This window comes from Aphelocoma coerulescens, chromosome 3 (genome assembly GCF_041296385.1).
Source record: "Aphelocoma coerulescens isolate FSJ_1873_10779 chromosome 3, UR_Acoe_1.0, whole genome shotgun sequence".
NCBI classification, from domain to species: Eukaryota; Metazoa; Chordata; class Aves; order Passeriformes; family Corvidae; genus Aphelocoma; species Aphelocoma coerulescens.
Genome location: NC_091016.1, coordinates 120,673,305 through 120,695,403, shown reverse-complemented (window position 1 = coordinate 120,695,403; position 22,099 = coordinate 120,673,305). Strand labels below are relative to the sequence as shown.

Sequence of the window (22,099 nt, the reverse complement as noted above, 5' to 3'; positions counted from 1 at the left end):
ATGCATATTTTAAAATGTAAAATCTGGGAGAGACAGCAACAGAAGGAATTTTGATTCCAGTACCCAGTGCCTGAAACGGTTTCTTCTGTCTGCATCTCTGCAGATCGAAACCAAATACAATAAATGCTGGTGTCCTTTTAAAAAAGTCTGGATGTTTACAGCAAGCATATAATTTTCCATGATTAAGGATGCCAACAAAAATAAAGAGTGATGATAAAAAGAAAAGTTTAATCATATATTTCAAGAAGCACAGATGGAACATCAGAAAACTTCCCCCTTCCCTCACTTAATACATTGTACACATTACTTTTAGTCCTTTACACACAGAAAATTTCCAGAAAACAGGAGACGATGCAGATAAAAGAGAAAAGCAATTTATGAATGGCAGCAGTAATGTTCACTTTTACAATATTTCGGTTGCAAAAAGTCATTTTTCTGTTTATTTAAAAAATATACATATATTTAACGTTTTTTGCAAGCAGGTCCAGGAGAGCAGGACAACAAAACCACCTACAAACGACCACAAGAGCATAGAGCAGGAGTGAAAATTCAGACCTCACATACTAAGCACAAAGGAGGAGGATGGCTGCACTATATAAAACTAATATTTTGATATTCTCCTCTCGAACCCTTGAATGTTCTGGATTAATTTGAGGCTTAAGTTGGATTCCAAGCCTGAGCTGAAGAAGACCCCTGACCTGTGGGTACCACAGGAACACCAGCAGGATGTGCCAGCAGATCCTGGTGACGGGCTGAAGCAGGAGTCCTTTTCTCTGCTCAAGCATCATCGTGGTTAGCTCTATATTTGTACAGTTTTTATGGGAAGAAATGAATGTGTTTGTGAGGCCAGCAAAGGCTGGAGGAGCAGGGGACGGGAACAAGCATAGAGGCAGGGACTGAGATTTAAAAAAAAATCTTGAAAACAAACAGTATTAGCTAAAATACAAAAAAAAAAAAAAAAAAAAAAGTCAAAAAGAGTTGGTTTCTTCTTTAACCAAATCCAGCAGCAGTGCTGCCTTTGTCCACAACAGGGACAACATCTGCTTCCTGCAGCAAACACTGAGCAAGTATATAACGCTAAGCCCTTGCCTAGAACCACTGAGACTGACACAGTTATTGAAATACTTTAGAATGTATTTTTCCAAAGAGGGGTCCAATCCAGTGCCAAGTCACTGCAAAGGCTTTCCTTCATTTTGGACAATGATGACTCAAGCCTTAGGAGATGCCAATATTGAGAATTTGGGGGTGAGCACTTAGCCCGTCTTTGGGTCTGCAAAAAGTCAGGTCTCTAACTCGCAAAGTTTAGTTCACCTGAACTTTTTCTGAATATCTTTGCATCCAAACTTGGTATTGCTGTCACCAAAATCCCCTCACTGGATTAAACTGGGTTATACTGTGTGAACACTTACATTAATTGACAGAAACAAGTGGAAATTAGTGGAAAATAGAGGGAAATAATTTTTCTTCTTGTAAAAATTGCAAGGAAAACTACATAACCTTCATAAGCCAACATAACCCAGTCTATATCTGTCTGGCCTCTTCCTGCCCCATCCTGCTTTACTAAAAAACATCTTTCGGAGAACAGACTTCCAGACACTTAAATAAAAATGACATGGCAGTCAGAAAGTCCCCTGCAAACTCCAGCATTGTCTGAGCTGCATTCTTGTCCACCTACACCCTATCCCAAACATCCTGCCATTAATTAGCTAAATGTTCCAGCTAGTAAACAAGAATAACGATTGAGGGGGCTGGAAAAAGAGACAGAGACAGCCAGCAGATAGTCACAACAAACCAGCCCACTCACTGGTACATGCAGACATTGGAGCTTGTATTTTTTTTCCTTCCATGGAGGGGAAAAGAAAATCACCTTAATATAACACTGTCTTTCCTGTTGCTGCAGCCACATCCACATCAGCAGGCGAGAAAAGTCATCCCATTCCTGCGGTAGGCACTCTGTCAGGGAAAGAGAAAATCTGTAGTGAATTATCACATCAGCTTAAACAGGGGAAGGAGGCAGAGAGAAAGGCAAGGCTTTCTTCCTGTTTTGTAGGCTATTCTGGCTGCAATCTAATAGGGTGTTTAATCTGAACATTTCTGGTAGGGAAGCTGTAAGCAACCACTTTGTCTATTAAAAAATCACTGTGGTTAACAAGTGGTTAGTGACTCTATTTCAGGAGAGCAAGAGATAGGCAAAAATGTAACATCCTACTCCGTTAATTGCCTGCAAAATAGTTGAGGCCAAAAATACATCATTATGCTGAATCTGCTTGTCCTTTATAAGCACGTGTTCTCTATTCACCATGTTCAAGAATAATTTCTAAACTGTCTAAATACTCTATAAATTATTGAATAACTGCAGTTTTCCAAACTTAATTTATAGTCTGAGTCCAAAGTTATATAAACAGACACTGGTATAATCCCCACTACTCCAAACTATTCCAAAGACTCTCTGGTCAGTAGGAAATAATTTGATATCCCATATATTGTAACCTGGGATGAAGTGCTTCCAATGGTAAAGAAGCACAGGAGTTAAGTGGCACTTGAGAAAACAATTTTAAAAGATTCTGTGACACTGTCTCCCTAAAATACCTTTCATGCATTTTTAACAGCTCTTTCCGAATCAATATAGGACACTATACCTTTTAATGCCACTGGAAACCTTATATTGTAAGGAGATAGTCTCCGTTTAAAAAATACTTTTTTATAAAATATATTAACAATATCTTTAAAAATATCAAAGGAGTTTAAATAGTTTTCCTTTATTTGGTTCACCTTCAGCAGCCATCCTGTTTTTAAAATGAAAATGTAGTCATCTATTTCATTACAGTTAGTGCTTCATCAGATTCATTTTGTACATCCTCAGTCCAAGCACTTAGGAAGTGCCATATATAACCACCATTTTTAGTGGCTCTACCAATTTCCTAATTAATTTCAGCCAGATCAATTTCTCCTCTCTTAAACTAGAATTAGAGTAACATTAGGAGTAAAGGATAACCTCAAACAACTTTCAATATAAATAGCATTTATACTGAACTGTAAAGAAATCATTTCAAAACCAGCAAGGATGTATTCAGAGAGACATTTTACAGACAGTGAATATGCAAAAGGAAATGTGTACAAGATGTTCATTACAGCATCCTTTACATTAACACCACACTTCAGTCTAGAGATCTAGCAGCATATGGGATGAAAGTCAAAGTGCAGAACATCAGCTCTGGGATATACAGCCAAGACATGACAGTATCACCACAAACAAAACACAGAATAAATCCAAAGACTCTATACCCAAATATGAAATGCCCAAAACAGACTAGCCAATAATTTTGAAAGGATCCAATATATTCCCGCAACCACAAGCAGCAAGTCCAAGGCAGTTTGGATGTTCAGCTTGCCCAAACCATTATGGCTGGCATTTGGAAGTTGATGCAAATGTAACGTTTTTAGCTGCTTGACCCCGATATTTTCACAGGGATTTATAACCCAAGTGACAACCTTTAACACACAAACAAAATATTCAGGACTACTGTGCAGTTTGCTTGGAGACAAATGATCCCGAGTACAAAGCTGGAACTACATGAAAGGTAAAAGGTTGAATTTTGTGAAAGGAATTTTGGTTGTGAAGCAAAGTTGGGCTTGGCTGGGCTCACCTGGGAAATAATGAAGTTTAACATTTTCCAACATGGGCAGTGTTGTATATTCAGTTATATCCCTGCAAAGGTCATTTCAGAAGCCTGTTTCAGAGGAGGCAGGATAACACCTTTGGAGAGTTGGGCACACCCACTGGTCTATATTTAGTGATATATTATAACTAGTGTGGCTATAGTTAGGATTGAAAACTATTTCCTACTTCACTCCCCATTTCACATACTTTAAACTTTCAGAAACATTTGCCCTTGGGCTGAAATTTCCTCTGCTTTAATCTCTGCCTGAAGTTCATTTCTTTGGAAAGGACCAACAAAATTCCTGAAGCCATTTTGAAGCTCAGCAATAATGAAAACAACACATTTTTACTTCCCAAGCCAGACAAAGTGATTCTGATATATGTATATTTTATTAAGGAATTTAGCAATAAATTCAACCATTTTACCCAGAAACCATCCATACCTTCAACCTCAGCATAAAGGTAACTGTTTTGAAAATCAGTATTTCAGAGGAGGGAGTTTGATTCATCCCATTCCATAACAAGATAACACTTCATTCTCATTTTGATACATTACTAGATAATAAAGGTTAACCTCCAAGATGCTTTTATGCAGAGCAAAAGTATTTTACAGACATCCCATCTTTCTGAGTTATACCAGATATCTTTAAGATCTATACAGCTGAATTTGTGATACTGAAAGACAGATCTTTACATGCCAAGAATTGTGAAGAGAAACAGCAAGATGTTTTTCATAAAACTCGCATGTGTATGTGCCCTTGCAAGAGTTTAGATGTATGTGGCAGACATTTAATGTGGTTGGAGATAATTTAGAGGGTTTGGATGACACTTCTGGGTGCTTTATGCCACTTTGGCAGCATCTGCATTTTTTTTTTTTTAAATATGATTATTTGGCTCAGAATTACAGATAGAGGATGATGCAGGCTCTTGATGTGGGATTAAAATAGCTGTATCCATTTTGCTGGATATGTCTTGCTGTCAAGAGATAACATAAGCCCATGGAGGCCTTTTTGGAAAAGGGTCTACTGCATCCAAATTTTCTGTGTGTTCTCTCTTAAAATTTACTACCAGGCTGTGCTTTGACTTTTCCTGCTGTGGGCTGAGTTTCTGCTATGGTTGAAGTTCTGTCAGCCTCTTGCTGTACCCAGTATGGGCAGGGGTGGTCAAGAGACCACCTTTTATGCAGGGCGATCACCTAACTTGGCACAAATTGCAGTTTGCCTTCCCAGAATGGCTTCCATGCTCTGAACCATTGATCTAACCTTACTTGGCTGATCTAGCTCTCACAGAAACTCTTCCTTGCTCCTTCCTGCTCCATGACAAGATTTTTTTTTTCCCCTTCTCCATCTTCCTTGAAGGTGGAAGGACAGATTGCTGCCAACCAGAAACAGAGGCTGCACAGGCTGGGACAATGTGAAAGCAGAAACATGACCTTCCTCTTGTCCAGGCCACTCTTACCACTTGCTCCCATTTAGGACAGAGTTGTGAGGATTTTGCTGCTTAGTTCTCACTTCAGAGTCCTACCCTGATCCAGTGGGTCCATCCCTGCCCACGGCAGGGGGCTGGCACCAGATCTTTAACACCTCTTCTAACCCCAACCACTCTATGATTCTACCCCACGAAGGCAACTTGTGAAGAACCTTCTCACAGCTTCTCAGGCATCCTCTATACAGGAATCCTCCCTTGGAAATGTTGCTCCTTTAAGTTATCAAAGCACATTGGATTTTGACACAAGATCCTCTCTGGCAATACTATCATTATTTAATAAATGAAGGCAGGCTTTTTTCCAATAACCTGAAAGGAGATACATTGAAGCAGAAAAGATGATCAGTGTTCACTGCTGTCAGTCACCTAAAAGCAACACCTTGCTTTGCCCTTAGTTTGGTGAAGGAAGGAAAAACTTAACAGCTTAAAAAGCCAGCATGGCACAAGGGACTTTGGCCAAGCAACTCCTCAAATTTCATGAAAAATCATCCAGTTTCTACTCCCTTTTTTTTGGTCCCATTTCTCTCCTGTAGTTGTAGCCCAAGGCAGTGTCATTATGAAGGATGAAAAAGAACCACTCCAAGAGAAAGGCAGAAAAACTCCTGTCCTCACAGTAGGTCCCATGAAATGGGACAGTTTACTGAAGAGTTTATAGGACCAATTTAGGGACAAATAACCATGTGTTTATTAGCAATTTAGGACTAGGAGAACGGCTTTAAACTGAAAGAGAGTAGGTTTAGATTGGATATTAGGAATAAATTTTTCCCTGTGAAGGGGGTGGGGCCCTGGCACAGGTTGCCCAGAGAAGCTGTGGCTGCCCCATCCCTGGAAGTGTTTAAGGCCAGGATGGATGGGGCCTGGAGCAACCTGGGATGATGGAAGGTGTCCCTGAGAATGGCAGGGAGATGGAACTGCATGATCTTTAAAGTCCTTCCAACCCAAACCAGTCTGTGATTCTGTGATTTACAGAAACAAGTCCCAGCCAAACATGAAGATGTGTGAGTAGTCCTCAATCAGGGAACAGAGTAGATTAGAATACCAAGACTTCTGGACAGGCACCTCAGCTAGAAATGGTTTCCAGTCAACAATTTACACTAGTGCGTAATTTCACAGCTGTAGCATGATGAGAAATAATAATTTTGGCAGGAGAAAGAAACAGCTGTGATTTTTGAGTGGGCTGCCTAATTTTTATTTGGGATAAAATTTGGAAAGTCTGGGGTAAAACATCTCCAGCGGGCACCCGACACACCAAAGTTTATTGGGCCAAATCCTCCATTGGTTTGTCTGTTCTGCTTGCATTAAAGTTAAGCACAATGTCACACTGCAGGCCTGTTGTATCACTTAGAGATGTTAAATCCTGAACTATAGGCCCTGTATAAGTGAGTTACAGAAAAGCATTTATAAAACTTGAAGTCTCCCTTTCTTGATGTCCTCTTGTATGTGTGTGGGCAAGTGGCTTAATTACAGTGCATAAAGTGGAATGGCAGACAGAGACATCCAAATCAAAGAGCAAGCCCTGGCTGAACTTCATTAGCAAACATAAATGCAAGTAGGCACATCTTGTTTGTGACATGCCACGGTCCTTTCCGCTTTGGGTAATTTTACTCTATTCTCTGACATTTGCATAAATGTAAATCGAACCATATGACCTGAGCAGTTTATGATAGGGGAATCATATGCAAAACTTCTTTCCATTAAGTAATTCTCTTCATGTAGCCTTACAGTGTTACTGTGAAAATCAGGGAGGGTTGGATCTCAGTCAGTCAGAGCCTTTATTTAAGAACAGTGGAGGGAGCCCTGCCCTTTAAATAAGAGACATTCTTGGATCAGACACTGGCTGGCAGGATGGAAAAAAGGATGTAGCATTAACTTTCATTCCATTCCAAATAACCTGGAACCCATAAACCCCCAAGATTCTCTAATTTTGAATCTGCTCCTTTTCTCCCTGTGTCTTCTTTCCATTTTATTTGGAATGTTAACTTTGAATTTTCATTAGCTCCCCATAATATCAAACACATCACCCCGGACAGATTCGTAACTCTTTGTACATAAAAACATCTACATTAAAACCCCTGTCATTAAAAGGTTACTCGTCTAATTTTTCCCGGCCTGAACAGACAAACCACATGCAAAGAAGTGTCAGCTTATTTAGAGATTAAAATAATACTTAGTTTAAGAGGCAAAGTATAAGCAACATTGTTTGAAAAAGAAAATCCATGTGTTGTTTAGAATTAGTTGCTTCTGTTTAAATAAGTTTGTGTGGATATAAACTCTCTTTATTAAAAGTGCACCCATATGACAAAAGAAATATAATGGATAATTCTCCCTCCAATTTAAAACAATAGCACTGAAGGCTCTAGTTCCACAAACCCATCTTTAATCAGTAGCCAAAGCACAGATGTCTGATACCACTCAAAGGATGAGGGAGCACTTTTTGTACGTAATGTCTTGTACATGATCAGTAATGAATAACACACCCCAAATATGTATCTATGGACACCCAGGTTTGGCACATTACAAACTTGTATGATGCTCTGGCTGATCTGCCCTGCTGTATCCAAGAAAGGCCATGGATTTCATTTATGATGAGGCCAGACCAATGTGCTGAGAGCTACAGCATCCATTTATCCATACAGTACCAACCCCTCTGGAAGCACAACCATGTTGGTGCTTATGCTAGACCCCAGGAAACCTTAGTTAGGTGTAAGAAACACCAACAACTTCATTCCTCAGGTCTGTTCCCTGAATCCTCAGCCTGGTGAGACACCAGGGACAGCAGCAGTGTCCATCCCAAGAGTACCTGCCTCAGGAAGGGGCCAAAGTTTACAAGAACACTTAGATGCCCACAAACATCACCTGCTGATAAAAGCACTACTCCAATAAACCACCCATCAACAAAATGCCTCCCAGCAAAGTCACCTCTGGGCTTTGGTTGACCTTTTATCTGCCAGTGGCATAAACTTTTTAAATAATTGTGCAAAACTGGGCTCCTGTGTACAGGCATAGGACATATCCAGGATATATCATCCAAGTCTGTTAAAGAACATCATCTAGATCTCAACTATCCAACTTTTTTATTGTTTTTCTCTGCTTCTGGGATAAATGACATTCCCAAGGCTGATGGAAATGTAGGATCACTGGAAAACAAGGACCAAATTAATTTCTCAGGCATCTCGTGCAGTACCACCAGTGGATGGAGAACAAAATGTAGGGCTTGTACTGCTGTCCTCTAGTGTATTTGGCCAAATTTGCAATGCTGCAGTTAACCAGCAAATGCTGTTCTCAGGGCTGGGCTGGTATTGTAAGAAAGAAAAACAAGGCAAAAGGATCATAGCTTCTGTTGCAGCAAGAACTGGGGTGTGGGAGTGGGGTACCAGTGTCAGCCAAGAGAAAAAAGAACAAAATTGGTGGGGAGAGAGGGATCATTTTAAGTCTCTCAGAGGGCACTGTAAACAGAGGAGAAAGAAGGAAAAAAGCAGAACTATAAAACAATACTTGGCAGCCAGCTTTGCAAAACAAACATATTTTCACAAAGTCCTTCCCATCACTGCCACCAGTTTTAATGGGCTTTATATGTCTGAGAGCAAAAAACCCTTTTTAATTGTTAAGGAAAGACGATGCTGCTTTGCACACTGACAGAAATTCTGTTCTGAGCCCTACTTCAACTACATGCTGCTCTCCATTCACAGTCAGGGAGAGAAATCCCTTCCCCCAGGCTGCAAAACCTGTAGCTGGGCTCCATCACCACTCCTCCCTGGACAGCATCAGCTGCTTCTCCTGTGGAGCAAGTCAAAATCCAGTTAAGTTCCTCCTGCCGTGGGTCTAATGGCCCATAACTGTCTGCCCAGGACACGCTGCTGGCAAAGCACACAGCAGGTCTCCACAAGGCACCAGACCTTGATGGATATGACCTGTTGGAATCCAGCATAATTGGGAAAGCTTAATCCCCTCACCACACTGGAAATGCAGTGGTTCCTGAGTGTCCCTGATCTCCTCATGAGCAGTGCAATTAGCTCACTTCAAGTTTTACTGCCTCACGTCAAACTGGTCAAAACACCTTGAGTTGCTCAAGGGTCAAACTCTCCTCTCCTGATGTGCCTCAACACGCTGCTTTAGCTGTATGGCAGCAATCATGTACACAGGCAACTTCATTATGTCTGAGAACTAAATTAAAAGTGGAAGTCTTGAGGCTTTAGGTATGGTTGGACACTGAAACCTCTGCTTTATGACTCAGGGCACTGCACAGTCACAGCACTCCCATGTGAAAATATACCACTAACAATAAAAACTCCTTCAGCCTGAGAGCAATTCAGCATCAAACAACCTGGATGGCTCCCTGTCTCCAGAGATGACTTTTTTTGACCTTTTAAGGTTTTCTTCTACTGCTGTAGAAGCTCAGGGTTTTTTCTGTAGGAAGTAACTGAAGAGGTTAAATTCCCCCTCTGTGTCACTACTGCTCATGAGCTCAGCATAGCAGCTAAAGAGCAAATTTATTTGGAAACAATATGGTGTGGTACAGTCGTCTGAGTACAAGGGCAGGAGCCAGGGCTGGGCTCTGCTCCCAGCCCTGACACTTACTTGCTGTGTGGCCTCAGACAAACCACTTAGTGCCTCTGTGCTTCAATTTCCCCTGCCTTTGAAACAGAAATACTATCACTCACTGGAAACCTTTTCTTGAGGATTGCTTGATTACAGAGCTAATACACGACACTTTGAATACATTGTATACTATGCCATAATTATTATTTTCATTGCATCTTGTCTTCCATTGTAATGGCTAAAATACCAGATGTACAGAAATGGATGCTGAAATTGGCTGCTATTGCATAGGAGGAGTGGGTATTACTTTGAAATTAAATTATTTGGGTAAAACAAGACAATTCCCCTATATTTTTCCCCTTAAAACTGGTGAAAGTGTAATGAAAAGTTGCACCTAATGATGTTTTGCAACACACTTCTGCCCCACCTCCTGAAAGCATCCTGCGAACGCACTGCAGAGGACACAGCACCTCTGCTCTCCCTTTGATTCAACGGAGCACTTCAGTGTGGAAAAGAGAGCCCAACCAACAGCTCAGGTCTGTGAAGAGAGGAATTTTCTCAGGCTCCGAGGCCCTTTGCTGGTGGCAGCACTGGGGTGCAGCCACTTTTTGCCCTGCTCAGCCCTGACTGATGTGCTCTGTCTGCAGCGGGGCGCCGGCGCACCAGAGCAGTGGGAGGCAAGAGGAATTAAGGTAATGCATCAGTGGCTGCCAGTGAAGGAGATGGGAAGAGAGGGGGGGGAAAGACAAGGCAAAAAAAAAAAAAAAAAAAAGGGCAAAAGAAATATACTATTCCAATCAAAGTCTGAAATTTGTAGAAGTGGTTTTGGTCTCAATATAGAAAAAATATTTATCCAAGAAACTCCTAGTCGGGTGCGAACATCCTACTTCTAGTGGGATTTTGTTTGGCAAAGTGCTGTGAAAGAGTGGAAGCTAATACAGAACATGTCTATAAACAAATATATTTATTTAGTACAGATTGACACATTCACTGGAGTACTGGAGTGATTACACGTGTAAAACTATTTCCTATAGTGGTTTCCTTTTGTGATTCTGCTAATTTATCCAATCCACTCCATTTTCATGCATTGAATGTTATGAGCCATTTCAGCCACCCAGACTGAAACGCGTTTGGAGACTACATGCCTGTTTTTTCATTTCATCATCTACACATAATTATTTGGTGATATTAGGAATTTGAGCTCAAATGGAAGCCAACCAACATTTTAATAGCTTAAAAATCACACAAAATGAAGTCTGCCCTGAGGTTAATGAATAAGAGCCAAATCTTGAGGCTCTTGCTCAGTTTTTACTCACTCCTTATTCAGGCAAAAGTTGAATCAATTGTAGTTGGACTGATTAAAACCAGAAAAACATGTATTTGGACCTTTCTCTCAGGTAAAACAGAATAAATTACCTAGGATTAGGCTGCAGAATGGCATCCAATCGACCTTTCACATGTATTTCTGCAACATCCTGAAGAAAAAATCCAAGAGCTGAGGCAGTTTAACCAGTTAAACCAATATTTTAGCAGCAGAATAAATTATTATACTCTACCAGGTTTTATGACATTTATATTAGAAATAGCCCTGAATCAAAATAGGTTTCCTGGTCCATCCTGGACTTCTGAAATCAGTATCAAATCCAAACTTAAAAAATGGTTCACTAAGTATGAAAACCAAATGCCCCTATCCTTCAAAACAAAGCTCCATCCCTAATTTGAACTTTAATCCAGACATGTATTGATACAGATATTTGATTTTTGATGATGATAAGCATTTATAATTTAGGAAATTAAAGGTTATTCTTTAATTACATGGAGGATGTTCTACTCCTTATGCAAAGAATGCAATGCACCTGTAAAAAATACAAAGCAGAGCAGTTAATTCCCTTGAACAGTTAACACTTCACCAGTAATTGGTGATAATCACAGAAGGATGCTTCTCCCTTAAGTCACAACCCATTTAACTATTGGGCCAGTCTCAGCAAAGTAATGACACATTTATCCCATTCAAATCAGACTTAAGCATGAGGATTTGGAAAAGAAAGGAGTATGAATGACTGATTTCTTCAATATATGCAAAGCAAATAGAAGAAGGAAAAAACAGGTAACAAGAGTGAAGTGGTCAATGTGCAGATGTGGCACTTGGGGACTGGTTTTAGTGCTGGGCTTGGCAGTGCTGGGTTAATGGTTGGATTCAACGATCTTAGAGGGCTTTTCCAACCTAAATGATTCTATGACTTGTGAAAAATAGCAGATCCCGACAGGGTCTGGGTGATAGTGGCCCTACTCACTATCTCCTGACAGGCTGCAATTCAATCTCAATGCTGAAATGTGCTGAGCACATGAAGAGCTGGACTTGGGGATGGCTTCATTTATAAAGGAGTGAGCTGGGACATGTGAAGAGGGCAGTCCCCTCCTGGCCACCACTCATGATGCAGGGCCTGGTCCTGCTCTCCCCAGAACTTCCTACCTGCATGACAGACAAACTCCTTCCAATGTTTAGCAGGGTCTGATGAGCACAAACCGTGCCAGTGGCACGCTGGGAATGTGGGAACACTGCCCAAAGCCTCACAGGCTCCTGCATTGGGCAGCCTGCACAGAGGAGAGCCCTTGTTGCACTTTCAAAGAGCTGCTTGCAAGTTATGAGCTGCAAGAATGCATCAAGGAAATTGGGATCCCAAGGAAGAACAGGCTTTTTGTTACATTATGCTTTTTAAATGACATTATATCCACATTCATATGCTGGAAAAGCTGGTTCACAAGTGGAGATAGACTTCAAGCCTCTCTAACGTGCAGTTTAAGTTATCTTTAATCTTTCTAAATGTCTTTCTGTCCATCTGCTTCTTACCTTCCTAGCATCTTGGCCAAATAGGTTATCCTAGAGACACCGGATGGTTGTTGAAAATAGCAGGCTTCCAAAATGTCCTTCCTAGAACCGACTAAAACTTCCTTTTGGTAGTTTCTGACTGATCAGTTGTGGGTGGGGGGTGGACAAATAATATCTACTTTGTGAAGCAACTGAAATAACTCAGCAGACTCAGAACCTTCATGCTATAATCCCCCTCCACAGATCTAATTTCATGTCACTTCCTATGGCGCATGTTACTTAAATGAAACCTATTTTGAAATGCAAGGACAGACCAATGCCATTACCAATATCTCAGTGGTCTGACCCATCACATCAAACTCTCGTTTCTTCTTTACCACATCTCATCTTTTCCCCTTGTATCCAGTTTAAGAGCAGACACACATTTATATGCACATCTATAAAAGTGATACTCTTCTGAAAACAAACTGGCCAGGCCACGAGATTCTTCTGGCTGGTTGCCATTGTTCAGTCACTAAATATGGGTTTAGGAATAGGGAGATGGATTACTCGCTTCTGACCCCACCATGGGCTTTTCATGATATCACAGCCCATATTTTTTTAATAACACTGAGGAATATTTAAATCCTGTATGGAAGTTTTTTCATACATACTTCTTTGATGTTACAACATTTTGATTTGTGTGCATGCTGACACCAGAACATCTAGATTACTGCATGTTCATTTATCAGAGAGTGCGAGGTCAGTCCCGTTTGGATGTGCAATTATTGCATTAAATAGATAGCATGGGCTAATCATGCTGACAGCAACACCCCCACTTCCAGTGGATGGAAATGCAAGAACACTAAGTAATTACTGTAAATGAAGAATTAGTTAGGTCTCATTAAATGTTATTGTTAACTAAAACAATAAAAGAGTTTATATTTTAAAAAGCAGAAAGTGGTAGGGAAGTAACTGAGCCCCAAACCTAGAACACATTGCAGTTCCTGGATTTAACGCTAATGGGACCCAGTGGATCCAGGCTTTGGCAAAGAGAGAGCTGTTGTCTCCATCACATTATTTATTTTAACGGTGTAACTCCCTTTTCCTTTGTTTCTCCTCTTCCCCCCCAGCAGAATGGCTGCTGGTAAGATGGGAATGTGAAATCCAGGTTTTCGTCTCTCCAGTAGCTCTGAATTTCCTGGCTTTTGTGGACTGAAATCAGACCCTGAAGTCACTTATGTGCATTTTGTTTTGGGTAATTGACATTAATTTTTAGGTTGCATCACCGACATCAATCAGCGTTGCTCTCAGAGGACTAGAGTTAAGGGGCCACAATAAAAGGGCATGATATTGTTCCTTTTGTTTTATTTTTGGAGCACTTAGACTACTCTATACTTTTCCAGTGGATGTTACATTCTTTTTGGGTGAGACAGTTTAAAACATTACTGACTGTCTCTTTTAAAAGAATACTTTGGCATTACAGTGAACGCCTGGCTCCAGACGCTGGGACAACCAACGCTGGTAAAAATTCAAGTTGATACCTTTTTTCTACGTAACACTTTGAAAAAACTATGAAATGGCAACACATTTCTTTAGAGAGAGCTCTGCTGCCCATTACAGGTGTTTCCCATATGGTCAAGGGAAGGTTGGTCCCTTCCCCCTCCACTCATCAGTGTTCTCACATTGTAGCAGGAATCTACAAAGACAACATGGCTGTAAATGACACCGCACAGAAGCCTCCAGCAGCACGTACTGCCAGGGAAGAAGCTAATTTTCATTGTCAGGGCAGGAATACACTCCATAGCAGCCCATTGATGGGCAGCATTTTGACTCTTCAGCTTTCTGTTTCACCAGTGTACAGCACAAATACCGTGGAGTAAGTGGCGAAGAGAAGCCAGACTAGGATTCAGATGCCCAAAAGATGAGAAGAAGAGAGATTAAATCAGTAGAGATTACTGCAGATTACCATCCTGCATGAACTGGTGGGCTCAACACCTTCTCCCTCAAACTCTCATGGGTGGGAAGAAAAATTCTTTCTAACACAAGATCATGATTTTTACGGAAGAAGAATCTGAGACACTTCAGTGGGGCTGAGACCTATTTTTTGGACACTGGGACATAGTCATACACACAGGTTCATAGGTAGGTCTTGAAAACAGACAGCCATTGGGTAAAGAATTGGCCTGTTCTCCCATATTTTGCCAAGGAGTTCATCACCCTAGGTGTATTCAAGATGTTCATAAATCTCAATACTTTTTTGGATGCTGGAGCTATTGTAACACTCAAGTGTCAAATGCAGGTGTGACTTTCTATGAGTATAATGTGTAATCAAGGCTTTTCGTAATCTCAGCCACTCCTTTCCCAAAACACAGTTATCTTATTTCAAAAGTAAACTTCAAAATAAGTAAGAGTTTGAACATACATGGAGTTTGTAATACAGGAAAAAAAAAAGTCCTTTTTGCCGATTTCCCTATCCTTTTGGTTTTAGACAAGGTGTGGAACTGTCTGTGCTAGCCTAATTTATAGTGGACCATTGTTTCTTCATTCCAATCAATATTAGTAATACACATACATACTAGTTGGTATATTTTGCCATTGGCTATTATATATTATTGCATAATAGTAATATAATATCTAACATTTCTACAAAATAAACTCTAATGCTGAGATTTTGAAAGCCAACTACTGATCTTAGCTGGCTATTTCACCAGTAGCTATGTGGCTAAAACCTTACATAGACTAAGAAATAAACCTTAACTAATATCTACTTAAATGTTTCTTCTTTGCTTTTTTACTATTACTTCCTTCTCAGCTTTCTAAAATGTGCACCACTATTAACTCATTTATTAGAAACTACAAGATATTCCACAATAAATGGAACAATTTTCATTTTTTTCTGTCATCATATGTTCCTGTCCACCTATTCCTGTTCCTCATAACAGCATTTTTTCCTAATTCTTTATTACCAACTCTACTCTGTTTAATTAAATCTATCCTTCTATTTATCTGGCTTTGCCCTTCAGTTCAGTTTATCCACCCCTTGGTTTCCGGCTCATTCTCCCATTTTTCCATAAATCATCATTTCCACTCACTTTTGACCAGCCTATCTCTGTCTCTGCTGTTTTTCTTTCCAACCTGATTTCTGCAGGTCCTTGTCTCTTACCAACATCATGTCCTCTGTAAAGTAACAAAGGGTGTCTGTGTCTTAAAATAATTCCATCCAAAATTTACTTCATCCTCTTCCAACTGCATTAGGGGTCTACAACTATATCTGCAGGTGCTGCAGAAACTGTAGAAAACCAGATCTACTGCTTGCTGCAGGACACACAAATAATTTTGGCAACACCAAAGGGGACATTGCCCACAAAGGAGAGAAATTCAGTGTTTGTGAATAGGGGCAGGAGAACCCTAAACACCAACTTGGTGCAGCCAGCAGTTGGTACTCAGGGCACAACAGAGCCCTCAAAAGCTTGGGGGAGCTTTCATACTTCCCACAAGTTAAAGTCCAATCTTGGATATTAAATATAAATTAATCATGTATTTTTCTCTTTTTTTTTTCTCCCTGTAATTATTCAGTTTGCTTAAGGAAAAAAAAAGTAAGAAAGAAAGAGGAAAAAAAGGCCACTTGTCACCTTGGTGTCACAGAGAAGCCTGCTGGTGTCAAGTCCAATGAAGAAACTGCTCAAAACCACCTCTGTGGGAACATTCTCCTGGTGAAAGGCCGGGCTTTCTATCCCAGAAATGGTGACATGAGGTTTGCTGAGACTGGATGAACTTGCAAGCCATTTTTACCACCAAACTTTTATTTATTCTTGATAAATTGGTGTCACTTAGTATCACTTAATTGCTCCATATTTCCTTAATTTGTCTTTAGCTGGGCATGATTCAACTGCAAATGCATGACTGAGTCTCACAGAGCCCTTAGTTAATGAAGAGATATTGCAGCAGAATGTGTTTTGGGGTGATATTTTTTCCTGCAGGTGCACTGTTGATGGGGTGAATCATTGATCCTGGCCCTCTGTGAACCACTGATCTCCGTTGGGGAAGGAAATTCTTTTATCCTCAAGAAAGCAACCCTTTTTTGCTGTGTTCCATGTGGTATTTCTGACAAGTGTTACAAACAAAAAAATGGGAACGACAAAATATAACAAATAAATAAATAAGTAGATAAACAGATAGATAAAAAGATGCGAGTAAAATCTCTTGGTCCTGATCTGGAAGAGAAGGCAGCTGCAGTTTCAGCTTTGGCTTTTGAAATGACTGGGCCAGGAAGCCAAACAGGGGGACATTTTTGTCTTGTGGGCAAATTTTATCAGGCACCAGGCAGAGTCAACCAACCACTCACAGGCCACTTGCCCAGTCTGGAAAGGGAACAATTTACAGTCTTTGACAGATTGGACTTGAACAGGCACCAGAAGTGAAAGCATCTATTGTCCATTATCCATCCCAGCCCTGAGACTTCCAATTTCTCATTTACCATGTAGCCTGTTCAGAGAAGGTTTGTCAAGCAACAGCCTCTCTAAACAAATTACATTGAAATTCCTTATGCTATGCCACATACTTGACTTGCTGTTCTAGAAAGAGCCACATAATAAGTTTCTAACAAGGACACTGGTTATTAAAGCACTCTCGATTTTCTAGGTCAAAGAGGTAAAAGGCAAAGTCAAAATAATTGAAACAAAATATTCCATAAATCATGGGTGTTTACTTACAAAAAAAGAAAAAAAAATATGAAGAGACCTGCTGCTACACTAACCAAAACTCAGCTAACTATTTTGAATTACCATGTTCTTGATGAAAGCAAAATTTAAGGCGCCAGAGTTGGCTTTTGGAAATAGCCAAACAGTTCAAAACCAAACAGAGCTTAGCAGAAACTGGATCCTTCTTTTTTTTCCCACTTCTTCTTCCAAAACGTGTGAGACAGACGTGGCAAAGAAATACACTGGTAATGCATGCTGTTCCTTTTTTATTCACTTAAATGTGAAAAGTAGATACCTTTCTAAGCATATATGTTTGCTGAAGTAACCCAGGGATTTAAACTGAGAAGTGCAAAAGTTCTTAATGCATTTTGCAAAGAGGAAATTTTTTAGAATTGCCATCTGTATCTCCTACTTTCGAGAAACATTAAGATCTGAACTTTCTGAAAAGAACCTTGCATCATCTCAGTGTATTTTGAGACATTCTTTTTCACAGTGCTGCATCTTTATATTAGTAGACAAGAAAATTATTTTTTTGCTGCAGTTTTCTTCTTTAAGAGACACCCCTTATTTATCAACTTCTCAAAAGTGTTTGAACCCATATTTACTGTGAAGATTAACGGAGTTTATCAATTTTTTCAAGGTACATGCTTTGTCAAGAATACAGCTGGAAACATCTCCCATTTCTTACTTTTCTAAGTTTTTATCTGTTATGATGATTTTGCAGTGGTTGAGTAAAACTCATTGAGAATGCACATGCACGTAGGTAGTAAAATCATAGAATCACAGAATGGTTTGGGTTGGGAAGGACCTTAAACCTCATCTCATTCCAAGCCCTTGCCATGGCAGGGACACCTTCCACTATACCAGGTTGTCTGTTGATTGAACAATGAAAAGAAAAAATGAAGAGGCAGATTGAGTATCAAAAAGGAGGGTAAAGGAGCTGCAATCTGCCTTCTGATTTGGGGCATGGACCAGCCCAATACAAGTGACAGAGTGAAGTGAGAAGGAAGTGGGTAAGAAGAGCCATGGATGCTCCCATCCCATCAAGACTCAGAGCAATCACTGTTGGTGGGCTCCAGAGACCCCCAGATGTGATACTGCTCCACCCCACACTTCCTGGCCAAAAAAAAAAAAAGAAAACAGTTGAAAACAGTTGGGGTTGGCTGTGGTACCACTTGCCTTCCTTCTGGGTGAATCCAGAGGAGGAAGGGATCAGGATAAATTATAGGTCCCTGCAAAAGCTCTGTGTGTTTCTGTTGACGCCATCTGGAAGCAGTGATAATGCCACTGTTAGTGGAGGCGTTACTACAGAGGATCTGCCGCCTCTATTAAAACCAGCCATGCTGTGTGCTGGCTCCTGATGCATGTTTGCTCTAATTTCCTCCCTGACTTTTCATTCCTAAAGCTGTCAATATCCCGTTAACCTTCCTGGCACTGAAACTGTAAAACCAAGTCCTATTTCAGCTCTGATTTTGAATCTCAGTTGTGATAAGCAATACCAAAGGCTAAGTTTACAATACACAGTTGGCCAAATCTAAATCATGCTATAGGTGGTTGGGATTTTTTTCTTGCTTATACACATTATAAAGCAGGATACAACAATGTGATATCCTAAAATTAATTCCTTAATTTGATAATAGAATAGCAATGTTCTTTGAAGAATAGCAAATGTTCTTTGCCGGTAACTGACAGCTTGATCCTGCAGATTTCAAAGGCCAGAAGTGTCCTGTAATCAGGGGAATTGTTCACATTCAGATCATACAGTTTAAAGTCTGAAGGGAAAATTAGATCATCTAGTCTGACCTCCCGCATACCACAGACCACAGAATTTCAGCCAGTTGCCCTTATTTTGGATCAGTAACCAGTTTAACAAAAGCATATTTTCCAGAAATTCATTTGACCTCCACTTGGAGTCATCAAGAACTAGACAATGCAGAACTTCACTTGGTACTTTGTTCTACTGTTAATTGCCTTGTGCCTTATTTCTAAGTTGAATTCTCTGGTATTACTTTTCTACATAAATACAAGTTACAAGAACAGCAATTGCAACTGTCTTCACAATAATGGTGACATTAATGTGAAAAGAGCATGTCCAAGTGGGATGCTAAGGAGCATTTTGGCCACATGCACAGAAATATTTAGGTAGCAGCTGATCCAGATGAGCCCATTATTGGATTTACTGAGGTGTCTGAATCAGGTACAAAAGGATCCCTCTATGGGAGCATTTTAGTTTGGATCAAGGGTGTGCTTTTGAAACAAATGTCCCATTCATTCTCACTTATTGCCATCATTTTGTACTGTAGCATGATTTCAGAGCATACTATCTGGTCTCTTTTTGGGTAAAAGCAAATCAAAAGATGCAACCACTAACAGCCATTCAATCAACGAGGCCAGACAGGACCTAGTGCTAGACAGAAAGTAAAACCCACTGAAATGCTCATCGTGTGAATGGAGGGTGAGCACCAACTATTTGTCTTCTACACATCTGCTCCTATTTGTACTCCTGGCAAAAGCACAGAATCATGGAATGGTTTGGGTTGGAAAGGACCATAAAGACCATCTAGTTCCAAACCCGCTGCCATGGGCAGGGACACCTTCCACTAGACCAGATCACTCAGTCACAGCCTAACTCCCCTCAACTTTAAGGAACCTCATGCCAGCAGCAGTAAGAACAGAAAATCAAGATTTAGTAAATAATTTCAGAAGAACAGTAATAGGTGGAATTGATTTAGTTGAACAACAGCTGGGTATTAATCCATAATCTGAAGAACAATGACAGTGATCAAAAGGTACTACAGCCAAGAGAGTTCTTTTTCTTTTTTCCAGTGGTATCCTTACATCTAGGAAATAACAAATATTGTAGACAAATTCACCTGGCTCATCCTGAAAAGATCAGGTCAAAACCTAAGGTTCTAGGAGAACCACCAGGAAAAGATAACAGGAGCCAGTGACATGGAAAGAGAACAACAAATCTGACCTAATAAATCACAGAATTCATGATTCAGAAATGACTATTCCACCAAATTTTAGAGATAATTTGGGTAGTTGCTTTAACTCTTTGTTCCCAGCCAATGGCTTTCAATATACAGTCCAAGGGAAGAAGGACAAAGTAACATCTGCAGAACTTGCATCCATTCACCCAGTCCAGAGACACAGGCCAATTAAGCATTTTATGCTAAAGGAGGCTTAAAATGAGACATGCAATTCCACACAAGACCACTTAAGGAAGTTGTTTTTTGTGGCTGCCAGACCAGCAGTGCCATTCTCAGCAATAAGTGTTTCTGTATGGGGCAGGAACTACCAAGAAACGAGCACAGAGCAGCAAGAAGATGGACAGATCAATGGCCACTTCAAAATATTATTTTTTGTTGTTGATGAAACTTCCTGGAGAGTATAAAAGCCAATGCATGAGTGACCATGGCAAACCAAGATTTATTATGGAGCTCTTGAGGGAAGTGATTGGCACAGCAGAAGTAAGGCTTAGCCCACCACAGTTTTCTCCATTTTTCAAGTCACAATTCCTGTAAGTATTTCTTTGCAAGAGTTGAAAGGCAGAAGAGGTATCAGATTGGCCAGTACGACCCCTTTTACATCTCAATTCCTAATTATCCCATCTTTTCAGAACACAATAGTAGCATAGAACATTTATAAAGGGAATTATTAGAAATTTCAGCTGGCGTTTTCAGAAGAGCACAACCTCTCATTAGCTTTTTTATTAAAATAGAAAAACCTTCTATTTTCTTCTAATATTTGTAACTTTCCAAATGATTGATCTATTTCTCATTTCTTTTATTTTTGGGATTTCTCCTTTCTGGGATGAAGAAATAAAGCACTGAAATATTCCAAAAACAATGAAATTACTTGTTCCAGCCAGGGCCAAGTACCAAGACAAAACACACAAAAGCTTTGCTCTCAGCCTCCCAGCAAAGGTCTGTCAATCCCCAAGCCTGAAATACACTGCAGAAAAGTGCAAAGAGAGTTCATGCTGATCTAATCAAGGACTTTTTTGGATACCCAAGACAGGAAATAGGTGCTAATTTAAAATGAGATTTTAGGTTTTGGACTGTCTGTGAAGGTTATTAATATCTACAACAACTTTTCAAAATATAAACTTGGCTTTTGAATACATATAGAACTGAAAGAAAAAAGAGATTCCCAACAAAATGGGGAATCTGAAAAAAATAACAAGGTGATTTTAAAACCCTTGTAAGGTTCCGAGAAGTCTCTTTGGTCTTTGACTCTTTGGCTGGTGATGCTGGATATATGCAAACAGTAATCAGTTCCAGGCCTGCAAGTAGCAGTGCTCACTCATAATAGAATAAAATTATAGCTTACATAGGAACTCAGAATTGAGAGAAATCTCTGACTATTTGGCAAAGAAAAGTATCAGGAAAGCAGAGGGGTGGAGAAGGAAAGGTTGCAAGGAATAAGAAAAGAAAATTATACTGCTCAGACTAATTACACAACATAGAAGAGGGACAGAAGGACAGCAGCAGCAGCAGGATTACAAAGAAAGCTCAAAAAAAAATGGATGTGGCACAAGTCAAAGAATTTGACAATGGGGACATTCAGGGATCCTGGTCCATAGATCATTACCAGTGGAGAAACGTCCTTGCCACTGCAGTTACATTTTCACCAGCAGATCAACACATTGTCTGATGGACTGGCACACATAATGGCGGTCTTCAAAATGAAATTCAATATACTCCTGTTGCCACTGGAAAGCTCACCTTCTTACCCAGTCCCTGCTAATACAACCAGTTGGCCTGGAAGGATGCCATGTGTGATCATCTCCTGCATTACAGCTTTCTTTGTTAATGCTGGAAATGAAACCTCAGGCATGATAATACCAAGAGTTAACACACACCAGCACATCTATGCCAGCTCAAACCAGTTACATTT

The 22,099-nt window shown here is 40.1% G+C and overlaps 1 protein-coding gene across 8 annotated transcripts in view; it reads right to left on the bottom strand.

Moving 5' to 3' along the window:
- Nucleotides 1-208: 208 nt before the first annotated feature.
- SUPT3H (SPT3 homolog, SAGA and STAGA complex component) overlaps nt 209-22,099 on the bottom strand; it is a 254,792-nt gene continuing 232,901 nt past the window's right edge. For all 8 annotated transcript variants that reach the window (XM_069011770.1, XM_069011769.1, XM_069011766.1 and 5 more), the window contains one exon: nt 209-1,953. In XM_069011770.1, coding sequence (XP_068867871.1) covers nt 1,912-1,953 — 42 coding nt within the window. In that variant the 3' untranslated portion in view covers nt 209-1,911. The remainder of the gene's footprint in view (nt 1,954-22,099) is intronic.